Source organism: Rhinoderma darwinii, chromosome 7 (genome assembly GCF_050947455.1).
Source record: "Rhinoderma darwinii isolate aRhiDar2 chromosome 7, aRhiDar2.hap1, whole genome shotgun sequence".
NCBI lineage: Eukaryota > Metazoa > Chordata > Amphibia > Anura > Rhinodermatidae > Rhinoderma > Rhinoderma darwinii.
This window is the reverse complement of record NC_134693.1, coordinates 29,143,001-29,155,296: the sequence shown is the minus strand read 5'-3', so window position 1 is coordinate 29,155,296 and position 12,296 is coordinate 29,143,001. Positions and strand designations below refer to the sequence as shown.

The following is a 12,296-nucleotide window of genomic DNA, read 5'->3' as shown; positions in this document are numbered from 1 at the left end:
ATATGGTAGCATATTTTGCTAGAATGGGAACATTTAAAAAAAAAATTATATTGGGTTTCCTTTCCAATAACTGTTTATATGCTATGATCATAGCCATGAATGTGCATAGATGAGAGGATGCTCTGTATCAAAAGCATAAAGGGGGCTTCTCCTGGTACTGGTTCATGCTCATATGTCAGAAGAGAAACAGGAGGGCTTCATGCTTGTACTTTTCTATCCCTTGTGAAAAGTTTGAGTCTCGCTCAGCTGATCCCCTCCTCCACTTCTAAAGTGGAAGTTTATGTGGACTGAGGGACCTCTTACATATTCATATTTCTGCTATTGTAGGCAGAATAATTTTGCTCGTGGACTGGAGCATCAACTACCAGATGGTCTAATTGTATCCACCATACCCTCAGAAACCCAATGTCATGAAGAGATATCAGAGCCGATTCCTGACCCCGATTTCCTGACAGGTCAGTAAATTCCTTTATTTCTGCATCACCTCAATGGTGACTTCATACAGTGCTACAGAAGAACCGATGAAGAGATATGTAATAGAAATCGAGGTGCTGCGAATGTCATGTTGTCACCAGGACTTATGTGATTGCTGTGGTTTAGTGTATTTTTATGCCTATTTTAGCATTATTAGCTAACACAAGGGAGAACATTGTTTATTGGTTGTGTTAAAGCTTTATTAACACCCCTTAATGTGTTATCACATGGCACTCTCGCCCATTTATGCTATTTGTGTGTAAAAAGTCGGATACGCCATTAAAAGGTGATAATATCAGATGATAACACATCCAGTAAAGATCGATGAAACCTCACCCCCAGGTACTAATGTCTTAGACAATTTTGTGAAACATACATTACATGTTCTTAGAAGTCAGATGCAGTTGACGGTGGCTGGTTTTTAAGTCATGCAAAAGGAAATCTAATCTTGACGTGTTTGTAAATGTAGATGGAAATAGTCATGTCAGAAGAGGAACAATAACATGATGAGAAAAATGAAGACTTGGATAAAATGTAACCTTAATTGATAAGTCTATAGGCTTAAAAATGGAATGTAGTAATAATAATGAGCAAACGTAAGGCCTAGTAAATATTTCTGCGACATATCAAGTCGATGGGATGCTCTAACATTAACTAATCAACTATTATACTCTAACATTAACTAATCAACTATAACATAACTCATCTAACCCGCCCAGTTTTGATAATGGGAGACGGTAAGTGATATGTGGGAGTGGGGGGGTTAACACTCCATCTTCTTGGGATTAAAAGGGTATTACCACATTAGACATTTCTGGCATATCCACGGAATATGCCATAAATGTGTTATAGATGTGGATCCCAGCTCTGGAACCTGCACCTATGCCCAGAACGGGGTCACCCAACCGGTCTCAACTGTTTCAGTAGCTCCCATAGGAATCTATGGAGTGATCTGCGAACATGTGTGGCCACCTCTTCATTCATTATCCACCTGGATGCAGCATGGGTTAACTCCAGCTCTGGAGATAGGTGTGGGTCCCAGAACTGAGACTCACATCTCTCAGGCATTTTTGGCATATTGCATAGGTCTGCCAGAAATGTATATGTGGGAATAGGCCTTTCATTTTTTTTTACCATTGGCCGTAAGTAGCCATGTAAATAAATCAACTAGCGAAGTTGAAATAAAGATTTGGCTTATGTTTACATACAGCCTCAGCCAGGAAGGGAGTTCTAGCAATAAAAAGGAAGCAGAATTTTTAATGCAACTAAATTAGACAGCTAAATTAGCCAATGCTAAACAAAAAATATATATTTTTTCATCATGGACGACTCCTCTGAAAAGTGAAATGGTACAAGTTATCAATCTAATCATACATTTCTAGGAGGAATAACAGAGGAATGGTAGAACGCGGAGCTCTAAGTAAAGGTTCTCCAGATTGGTTATTTCATGAGGAATACTATCTACTAAAACAGACAAGTCAGGAAAGTTGTCAGGTCCTCTTTTAATTCGAAAGCATTTAAAATATTGTCCTGCTTGTCCCAAGACCTAAAACGTTAACTAATGGTTTTTTTTAACTTGTATCTGACAGGGATTTCCAATGTCAAGTATTTTGTGCTGTAGTTTACAGCATTTACACTAATATTTAAATGCAACACATTAACAAGAATAACATGCAGGCGCAAAGTCCAAAAACATTCACATATTTATTAGTTCATACTTCAAAAAATAAATATAGGCATATGATAGAGTTAGAAAGAGTCCACTCATTAAAAGGAGAATGGTATTGGTTAATCTAATGGAAATAAGTACAACAGTGTATAAGAAAATGTGTCGTTGGTGGCTTTGTGTGCACCTCTGTACTGGTCTCTCCGATACATGTAGCCACATCCTTAATTGTTCACAGATTTTTCACATAGCCGTATTTTAATCAGTATTTTGCATAAGTACTTGAAATTCAAAACCGGGAGCGGAACCTACACAGAGAAAAGTATAATGGTTAGATTTAAACATCATTCGTGTTAGGCCATGTTCAGACATGACGGAATTTTTTTGCTGAAAATGTTGCTGCAGATTCGTTGCGAATTTGCAGCAACATTTGCATATTTGACCGGTAATTCAGACGTTGTGGATATCACAGCGGTCTTGCTGCAGATTTCAGCCTTTGGCTGGGTTCACACGACCTATTTTCAGACGTAATCGAGGCGTATTATGCCTCGTTTTACGTCTGAAAATAGGGCTACAATACGTCGGCAAACATCTGCCCATTTATTTGAATGGGTTTGCCGATGTACTGTGCAGACGACCTGTAATTTACGCGTCGTCGTTTGACAGCTGTCAAACGACGACGCGTAAATTGACTGCCTCGGCAAAGAAGTGCAGGGCACTTCTTTGCAACGTAATTTGAGCCGTTCTTCATTGAACTCAATGAAGAGCAGCTCAAGATTACAGGCGTCAAAGACGCCTCGCATAATACGAGGAGCTGCTTTTACGGCTGAAACGAGGCAGCTGTTTTCTCCTGAAAACAGTCTGTCATTTCAGCTGTAAAAGCCAGCTAGCGTGTGAACATACCCTCTGCAATGCAAAGGCTGAAATTCGCAGTGAAATTCCGCTGCTTCTCCGCAACATAATGTGCATGCTGTGGAGGGAAAATTCTACACCGCAGCCTAAATTCCGCACAGTTATTTTCCGCAACGTCTGAACTGAGTTTCCTAAAATGTATAGAAGCAAATGTAAAAACCGGTTGCTGCAGAATTCCACTGCGGACTGTCCGCAGCGGAATTCAACAGCAATTCCGCCATGTCTGAATGTGCTCTTATGGATCCATTCTTGGTTTTGGCTTCCAAAAACGGATTCAAAATACTGTCATGTAAAAATGGTCTAAAGTCTCTGATTGGAATTGTTTTACTTAAATATTAATCCCTCCCCTAGACCAACCATTCCAAGACAAAGCGTTGATACGAAACGCACATTGGTTGTGGCTGGTCTCCGGTGTTTTTCTAGCTCATTGCCATTTACTTTAATGCTCTGTACTGAATTTTGGGAATATACTGTTGTGCTTGATCACCGTAGGTTCCGAGTATATGACCATGATCTTGATGGATTCTCTACCTCTTTGAGCCTTCATATCTTGATCTATTGCCTCTTGACACTATTTTTTTAAAGAGCATATTCTTTCATACAGTGCTGTACTTCTTTCCACAGGTTACTCATTGTTATTCTTCGTTTTTGTGTGGCATTTTTTTTACTTTATCATATGTTTATATTTAATTTTTTTAAGGATGAATTTATAAATATGTGAATTTTATTGGTCTTTTTTGGTCCTGCATGTATTTCTGGTTGGCGTGTTGCACACATATCATGCAGTTTGGACTGTGGTATATATGGAATTTCTAATAGGTGTTACCATTATTATAAATAGCTGTGGAGTTTTGGTTGCAAACAGTTAATGTCAAAATGTTCAGTCTCCGAATTTCACAGGCAGACAATTTCAGTTGAAGTCATTACTAATCAGCACGGTGACATTATCGAACCATTACGCTTTTCTTAGACACCTTCTTATCCCACTCTAACATATGCTGCGTAGCCAGCGCTCCGATATTGTATGAACTCTATCTAATTAGCAGCTTTCATAGATAAACGGGATCTGTCATTACTCTCCACTCACCTATTACCATAGCTGTCTACATTCTTCTCTTTAGCTCATGCTGTAACCTTATGCACACATACATTATCTTTCTTTTATGTAAATTGGTAACATGACTTAAACAGATGAAGTTGACCTTCTATTAATATGATAAAAGGATACTAAGAATATATTGGCTCTGCAAAGTTTGCTGACTGTGCCGTAAACATAGTGGATACCATGCTCTTGCCAAAGCTTACCACATCTTATTGTGCCCAGGAAAGCTCTGATTCTATCAGTTGTACTTCAAGATCTTCTCTGAAATAATCCATCGTGCAGTAGAGTGAAACCGAACTTCAGAGCAGAGAGAATCACCCATGGCCATCACTTTCATGTTGGGGACTACTTTGTTCAGGAAATGGCATCACCTGGCTATACAAAGCCTGACCAAAGAATTGGATCATAATTGAGGAGATACAGTCCAACATTAAAAGCATTCGTTTGTTCGACAGCTGTGTCCAGACTCGCCCAAAGTCATGCATGCCCGGAGTGCGCAAGCATTACTGTAAGGTTATTTCAATAAGCAGAGGGGAATAAACTGCTGTCAAGCACCTCTGATGGCATCTTATCTCCTGGGAGGAACGAAGTATTAGCATATTGAAATCCCGAAATATCTGATCCTTCTTTACGCAGACGGTAGATTGACTGTTGGGCTGCCCTCATACACTTTAGATTGATGGCTGTTTATGTAATATGTGTGGCCAGTTTCACATGGACTGTCCAAAAACGGGCAAATGCATCGCTGGTGCTGCCCAAATTGTGTAACAAACACTACAAGTAGAAGTATTGTGAGAAACTAGACAAACACTACAAGTAAGTGAACTTCTTCACTTGGGACATTTAATGTGAATGAGTTGAGTTGTCCATAGATTTTTTTTGGGGGAAATGTCAAAATTTTTCCGGGATCTGCTGGCACTTTAATATTTAAGGGGAGCTAGCAGACATGATGCCTTGAGCAAAAGGCATGTTCAATACTATATCAATGATTTTATGCTTTACTCCTTATAACACACTCAACTGCTGTGCAACAATCAACTTCAAATCTGAAATAACTTTCAATTTTAAATCGAATCTACACACACAATTACAAAAGAGCCTCTGGTGGGCCACAAGTTTAGGGACACCTTTAATATAATTAATTCAAAGAAATAGAGGTTATAGGGGCTGGTTGGTATTGGCAGGAACCTCTGGAGATGTCGAGAACAAATAAGTCCTGGCAACCATTTTAAAGAAGAGTTTACATGTGAAAACAATTGAAGTTATAGATACCTCTCACTACCAGCTGCCAGACTTGTGAAATCTAAATATCATAAAAGTCTCTGTGAAAAACTCCTTTAAAACCACAAAATCATTATTGGAGAATATAGCCTTTGTGGCACGACCAATTATCTTTGCAGTTGGAAGATGAATGGCTGTTGCCATCTTTCCACAAGACCAATTAATATTACCTATATGTGTATTGTTCTATAATATTGCCCCTGTTCTATATCAGTGGAATTTGGGATGATTTAAGCAGACTGAAATGGAATAAGGTGCCTTTGCTGGATTTGATAAAATGCATTATTGGGATGCATGATCTACAGTATAATCCTGGTTGTAGTACTAGTTGTTTAAATACTCATGTAAATCCACTATTGTGTAAACTTCCATTCTTCTTATTTTCTATTGACAATACATTTATCTGACCCAAATATTGATCAGTCATTGCCTTAGAGGTATGACCTCCGAACAATAGTTTGATGTACAGTAGAAATCGTTTTGACAAATATCAGAGTAGTGTAATTTATCATCACTTCGTTTTAGGAAAGCCAAGTGCGGCAAAGCACCTTTGGATGAAATTGAACAACAAAACAGAAGATAACGTTCATAAAACGATTAAATAACACAATTGGGGTGACTTAAAGGGACATTTACAACCAAAATTATTGAAAAAAAAAAGTGTTAAAAATAGATGTTTATCAATTTCTTAGTTTTATTTCAGGAAGAAGCTCGGGTGAGGTCCAATATGTCCCTTATAATAGCTGACCCGTCTTTACCAGACTCATGAAAAATATGAAGTGATACATTTCGGATACATATATCGCTACATGACTAGACTGATTTTCATTTCAGGACTTTGAAAAAGCTAGTAGCTGAATAGGGACATATTGATTGTTACATATTGGTTTTCCCAGAAAAGGAGCAGCCGGACAGAAATTTTGAAAACTTACAATAGGGAACAACTCAAAAACTTAGGCTTGTTCTAATGTAAATGGACTGTCCTGTTTAGAAAAGAAGGAAGTTTCTCATTCAGAACATCCATCTGTTAGCCAGAATGCAGAGCAGCTAGAAACAGCGCCTCACTCTCTCTGGAGGACCCGTCAAGTTCATGCACCACATGCACAGCCCATTGATTTCAACGAGCACCATGTAATGCTTAATTTCTCCTGTGGTGGTGTTGTAGGGGAATTTAACACTTGCTGCCAGGTTCCCTCACAGATTGTTTCTTATCGCTTGGGGTTTTAGTAGTCGATTAACCTGGGTTTAGCTTCTTTTTATGGGACACTACTGCATTGACCAAAGCAGATAATCCCTTTAGGGTATGTTCACACGCTTAACAAAAAATGTCTGAAAAATACGGAGCTGTTTGCAATGGTAAACAGCTCCTGATTTTCAGCTGTTTTTTAAGCAACTTGCTTTTCTTTGCGGCGTTTTTTACAGCTGTTTTTCTATTGAGCCAATAAAAAACACCCCTTGGGAACGGAACGCCGTTTTTCCCATTGAAATCAATGGGCAGAGGTTTGGAGGCATTCAGCCCCCGCATCTTTAGCCGTTTTTCACGGCATTTACAGGCTGAAAAACGGCTGAAAATAGCCCGTGCGAACATACCCTTAAAGAGGACCTGTCACCTTCCCTGACATGTCTGTTTTAGTAAATACTTGTAATCTCCATAAAATAAAAATTTTGGAGTATTTGTTCTCAGAATTCTGCATTGTGCTGTTCCTCTGTTATTTCTCCTGGAAAGTTATGAATAAATATAAAACTGGGTGTTACCACTGCCCTTGCCAAAGGGGCATGTCCCTACACAGTCTGGGAGTATGAGCACTGATTGGACGATGTCCAACTGTGTAGGGACACACCCCCAACTGGTAACACCCAGTTGTCAATTTATTCATAAATTTGTTGGAGGAATAACAGAAGAACGGTACAACACAGAGTTCTAAAAAAAAGTTGTTCCAGAATTGTTATTTTATGGGGAATACAATTATTACTAAAACAGACATGTCAGGAGAGGTGACAGATACTCTTTAAAGGCGTTATCTGCTTTGGTCAATGCATTAATGTTAGTAGGACCCCCTACTAGGAGGACCTGATTGGAATAATTGGCAGGTGCTACATTCCGTTCTTTGCTTTCCTCTATATACTCACAGAAATAACGTCTATGTTTTATTTATCAATCATCCCCTGCGTGTTTGTGGGGGGGGGGGTAGATAAATAAAGGGTGTTTTCTCAGGTTGTTATTGATAAACTCATCCCCTTACCTCTTAACAATACATTGTTCCAACAGAAAAAATAATATTTTATTGATGTGTTTTGGGACAGCATTACCTAAATCGGATTATGTATTGTGCTAATCATAATTCTAGCACCATTTGACACATACCGGTTTTCAGATGGATTATGTGATATCACAACTTTGCAGAGTGGCTTATTTTATGATTTCCATCAATTAAGACCTAAATTAATGGATTCAAGTTTCTAATCTTATTTGTGCTAGAGGGGTAATTTCACAGTTCTTTGGATTTATCTTCACATTGATTATCATAGAGTTAACAATCATCTCTTACTGGTCTTTGTGTATAACACCATATATCATGTAGTGAATAAATCTTATTTTTCTGGAGGGTAGGTGAAAAAAATCACAAATAATATGTCTTAATTTGTTGTTTAGGAGTAGTTTATAGTTGGCGATGTCAGATGCAAGGTCAGAAAGATCAGAATAAAGAAAGGCTAGTGCAAATAAAGAAAACACAAAAATACTTTTTGCACTGATTAAACACTTCAGTGAGTGTAAAAATCCAAAAACACACCTGGCTACACTCCAGCCAATGAGCACATGACTTACGGTTCTTACTCATGGTAAATCCACGTGCACGAAGATTCTATGGCAGCACTCAGAATACTTATGTATCAGCATTACAGGCCCACAGGCACTATGTGAACCTCCGTTTGTTGCCCCTATCAGTTACCGATCTCTCCCCTAGAAGCAAAGCTTCTAAGGAGAATATCTCTGTAATTTTTTTTCTCATGGGAAATAGACATTTGCGTCTAAAAAATTGCTGTTTTTGAATCTTACAACTTATATTTAACCAGTGCTAAAGGTTTTCCTGCACAACTGTGAGGGTCCTACTAAATGAAGACTCTTCACCACCTTTCATTCATTTACACAAAGGGAAAAATCTTTCTTTTTTTTTTTCATTGATAAAATTTTGTATAAATATTCAGGGAAGCAACATTATTGTATGATGTCTACCTGGCGCTACCCTAAGCAATTGTTGAGGGTACACACAGTAATGGTGTATGACCTTCCTGGTGCATGGTTCTTACTTCTCTACATTCTCTCATCCATTACTTGGAGGCAAAAAGTGAATGAAAAGACCAGACCGCAGAAATTTAATTTCTTCTTTGGACCAAAATTTAGAATATATAGTTTATAGAGATTTGTTTTTTTTTCGTTGCCATGCAGATGTGTACCGAAGCTCCTGCAAAATATGTAACAGGGCCCCCTGCTAATAATGTGCTATTTATGATACAGGTATGTTTCTGGGCCGCCTATAAGTTCCCAGGACCCAGGTGCGACTGCTACCTCTGCACTGCAAGTCTTTACACATATGAGGCTGATAAATACAGATTAAGGTCTATAAAACCATAGCAGATACATAAATATTATCAGAGCCTTCATCCATCACATCTCTAAATTTAAGACAGTTCATTTTGTTTCAGTCATTTTTATGTACAGTGACTTTCAATTTCTAAATTAAACATTGTTCCGTCTCCTGTTATTTGATAGTGCACATTATCCCTGTCCTCATGGCAAGGTCCCTGATTTATTTGCTCATCTCCATGATCCAGGGGCTGAAGGTGGACTGGCACACTTCTATTGTCATGCATAAAATGGGAAGCATAAAAATACCATTCTTCCAAATGCAACTTTGGCAGCTGATAGATTTCCATGTTTCTACTTTATTCCTTTGTCACTCGAATCACACAATTGGAAAAATAAAAAATCTATCTATCTATCTATCTATCTATCTATCTATATATCTATCTATCTATCTATCTATCTATCTATCTATCTATCTATCTATCTATCTATCTATCTATCTATCTATCTATCTATATATCTATCTCATATCTAACTATTCATCTATATATCTATTGATCGTACAAGCTATCTATCTATATATCTATCTATTTTTTTACAAATTATTTGCATAAACTTAATACTTTGATAAATTCTACTCTGTCAAGTTGTTAAAAATCCTAGTAAGATATATTTTACTTATACCTGATTATGCAAAATCTGGGTGGCAATCAATTTGCCAGCCAATACAGCTCCCAGAGGGTCTATCTATCTATCTATCTATCTATCTATCTATCTATCTATCTATCTATCTATCTATCTATCTATCTATCTATCTATCTATCTATCTATCTATCTATCTATCTAATTAATTAAGTAATATTCATTTAATATGATCCAAAAATCCAGAAAGTCTAGTAATCCAATACTTATTTCCAGCACAGAACTGCAATATAATATTGAATTCTACAAGACCAGAAGCACTAGATTGAACAAAGAAAATCATTTATGAGGCTCCTCTGATTTAAAAAAAAAAACACAGTAGCTTAAGTTTTATGATTTTATTTTGAGCTTTCTTCATGAAGTTTTTCTGCCCTAATGAGTGCGTTTTATATAACTTTCTATGTCTGTCCAATAATTTCAAATGTCTGATAATCTTGTACCTATCAGGTTCCCTTCATGTATGACTAAATTAATTTCACTATAGATGATAGATAGATAGATAGATAGATAGATAGATAGATAGATAGATAGATAGATAGATAGATAGATAGATAGATAGATAGATAGATAGATAGATAGATAGATAGATCTGTGTGTATGAGCAGCATTAGAGACCCACCTTATAGAGGTCGCCTTTTCGTGGTGGGTGGGCTCACACAATTTGATCAAAATGTGCGCTAAGAACCTCACTATTGTAAGTAGATTCAGCAGCAATGCATAATTATTTATTTATAGTGTTTAGGTGCCATTGATGTTCGCAGTGTGCTGTTGCTATTTTCTTGTGTACTACATAGATAGATAGATAGATAGATAGATAGATAGATAGATAGATAGATAGATAGATAGATAGATAGATAGATAGATAGATGGATGGATGGATGGATGGATGGATGGATGGATGGATGGATGGATGGATGGATGGATGGATGGATAGATAGATAGATAGATAGATAGATAGATAGATAGATAGATAGATAGATAGATAGATAGATAGATAGATAGATAGATAGATAGATAGATAGATAGATAGATAGATATATTTGGTTCACTTTCTCTTTCCATCACACAACTTCAGACTTAAACAGGACATCTTCTCTAGTATACAGATGGCTTATTCTTTGAGTTGAGCAGGATCGGGTTTTCACATTATGAGAAACGTAAATAAAGCACCTTTTTCTACCTTGCTTATACCTTGGAGTGCTGCCTGATTTTTGGATTCTACTACAGCAGGTCTGTTAGCCCTGACCTGGGCAGGTCGGCACCCACCTATGATTTACAAGGCTGTGTGGCTGACATTGTATTTGGACTTTAGATAGATAGATAGATAGATAGATAGATAGATAGATAGATAGATAGATAGATAGATAGATAGATAGATAGATAGATAGATAGATAGATAGATAGATAGATAGATAGATAGATAGGAGTGAAAAAAGACATATGTCCATCAAGTTAAACCAAACCTATTAAAAAATGCCATGTTTTCTTTCCTTACAGGCATGGTCAACTTCAGTGAAGTAACTGGTTATCCTCTAATCCAGCACTGGACTGTACGATCTATTATGTACCACATTCGGCTCAACCAGCCAACTGTCTCCCAAGGTAAAGAAGATCTCAGCATGTTTACCGCTGCAAACATCATCTAAATGGGACCCAAGTTTTAACGAAATTCAAATCATTCAACCTGACAAAAAACGTGCCCAACTTCACTTTATATAGACGCTCCTGTCTATATATGAACCTACTGCTTGCATTGAGCTCTATACATTGAATCAATCCATATATCCATAAATTAAAACGTCATGTTCTGCACGTTTTGTGAATATTTATTTTTCTCTTCTCTTCCTGTTGTGCCTGATAACCAGTAATGGAGTGTGTAAAATCTGACAAGGCTAAATCAATAGCCCAAAATGTTAATAGGCTGGGGAGTTTTAGTTACATATATTGGCGAGATATTTGTCCATATATGACCAGCAGGGTGCACCAGGGGCAGACACAGACAGCTGGGGGGCTCTATGCAAGAACAATATATGGCTCCTTGCTCTCCAATATCTCATCATTGATCACCCCTTATGTCGCTCTAATAATCCACCAGTAATTGTTAGCCATGAAATTCATCAGCTCCGATATTTACATGTAATCTAATAGACAGAAGGAAACAGCATTAAGGCAATGGATCCCCTTACCTACTCTGCCCCTGTTCAGCTGCACAGGTTGCACCGATAGTATGTCCGCCCACTATCCATGAGGTGGGCATTTTAGGCAGCACCCTTCCCTTACTCCAAGAGGCAGATATGATGCCCATTGAAGCTCTTTTTGTTCTGTCCTAGGAAGTTATCATTAATAGAGCTCTCCGGCTGCATGGATACCCTTCTTCTGTGCCAATCTCTTATAAAAGAGATCAGCAATGGAAGAAGTTTCATGCAACCACCGCTGATAGGATGATCACTAAATTCTTGGCGGCGGACGGTAGAAGTGGGAGCAGCATCGAAGCATAGTTCAAGTGCATTGTGCTTCAGTATGAGGCTGGCACTGTGGGCATTGTGGAGACTACTGTGAAGCTGATCCTTATT

General features: G+C 37.8%; 1 protein-coding gene across 7 annotated transcripts in view; it reads left to right on the top strand.

Moving 5' to 3' along the window:
- Window positions 1-12,296, top strand: part of ASTN1 (astrotactin 1) — a 348,098-nt gene that overhangs the window by 290,945 nt on the left and 44,857 nt on the right. For all 7 annotated transcript variants that reach the window (XM_075833082.1, XM_075833076.1, XM_075833081.1 and 4 more), the window contains 2 exons: window positions 328-455; window positions 11,221-11,325. In XM_075833082.1, coding sequence (XP_075689197.1) covers window positions 328-455; window positions 11,221-11,325 — 233 coding nt within the window. The remainder of the gene's footprint in view (window positions 1-327; window positions 456-11,220; window positions 11,326-12,296) is intronic.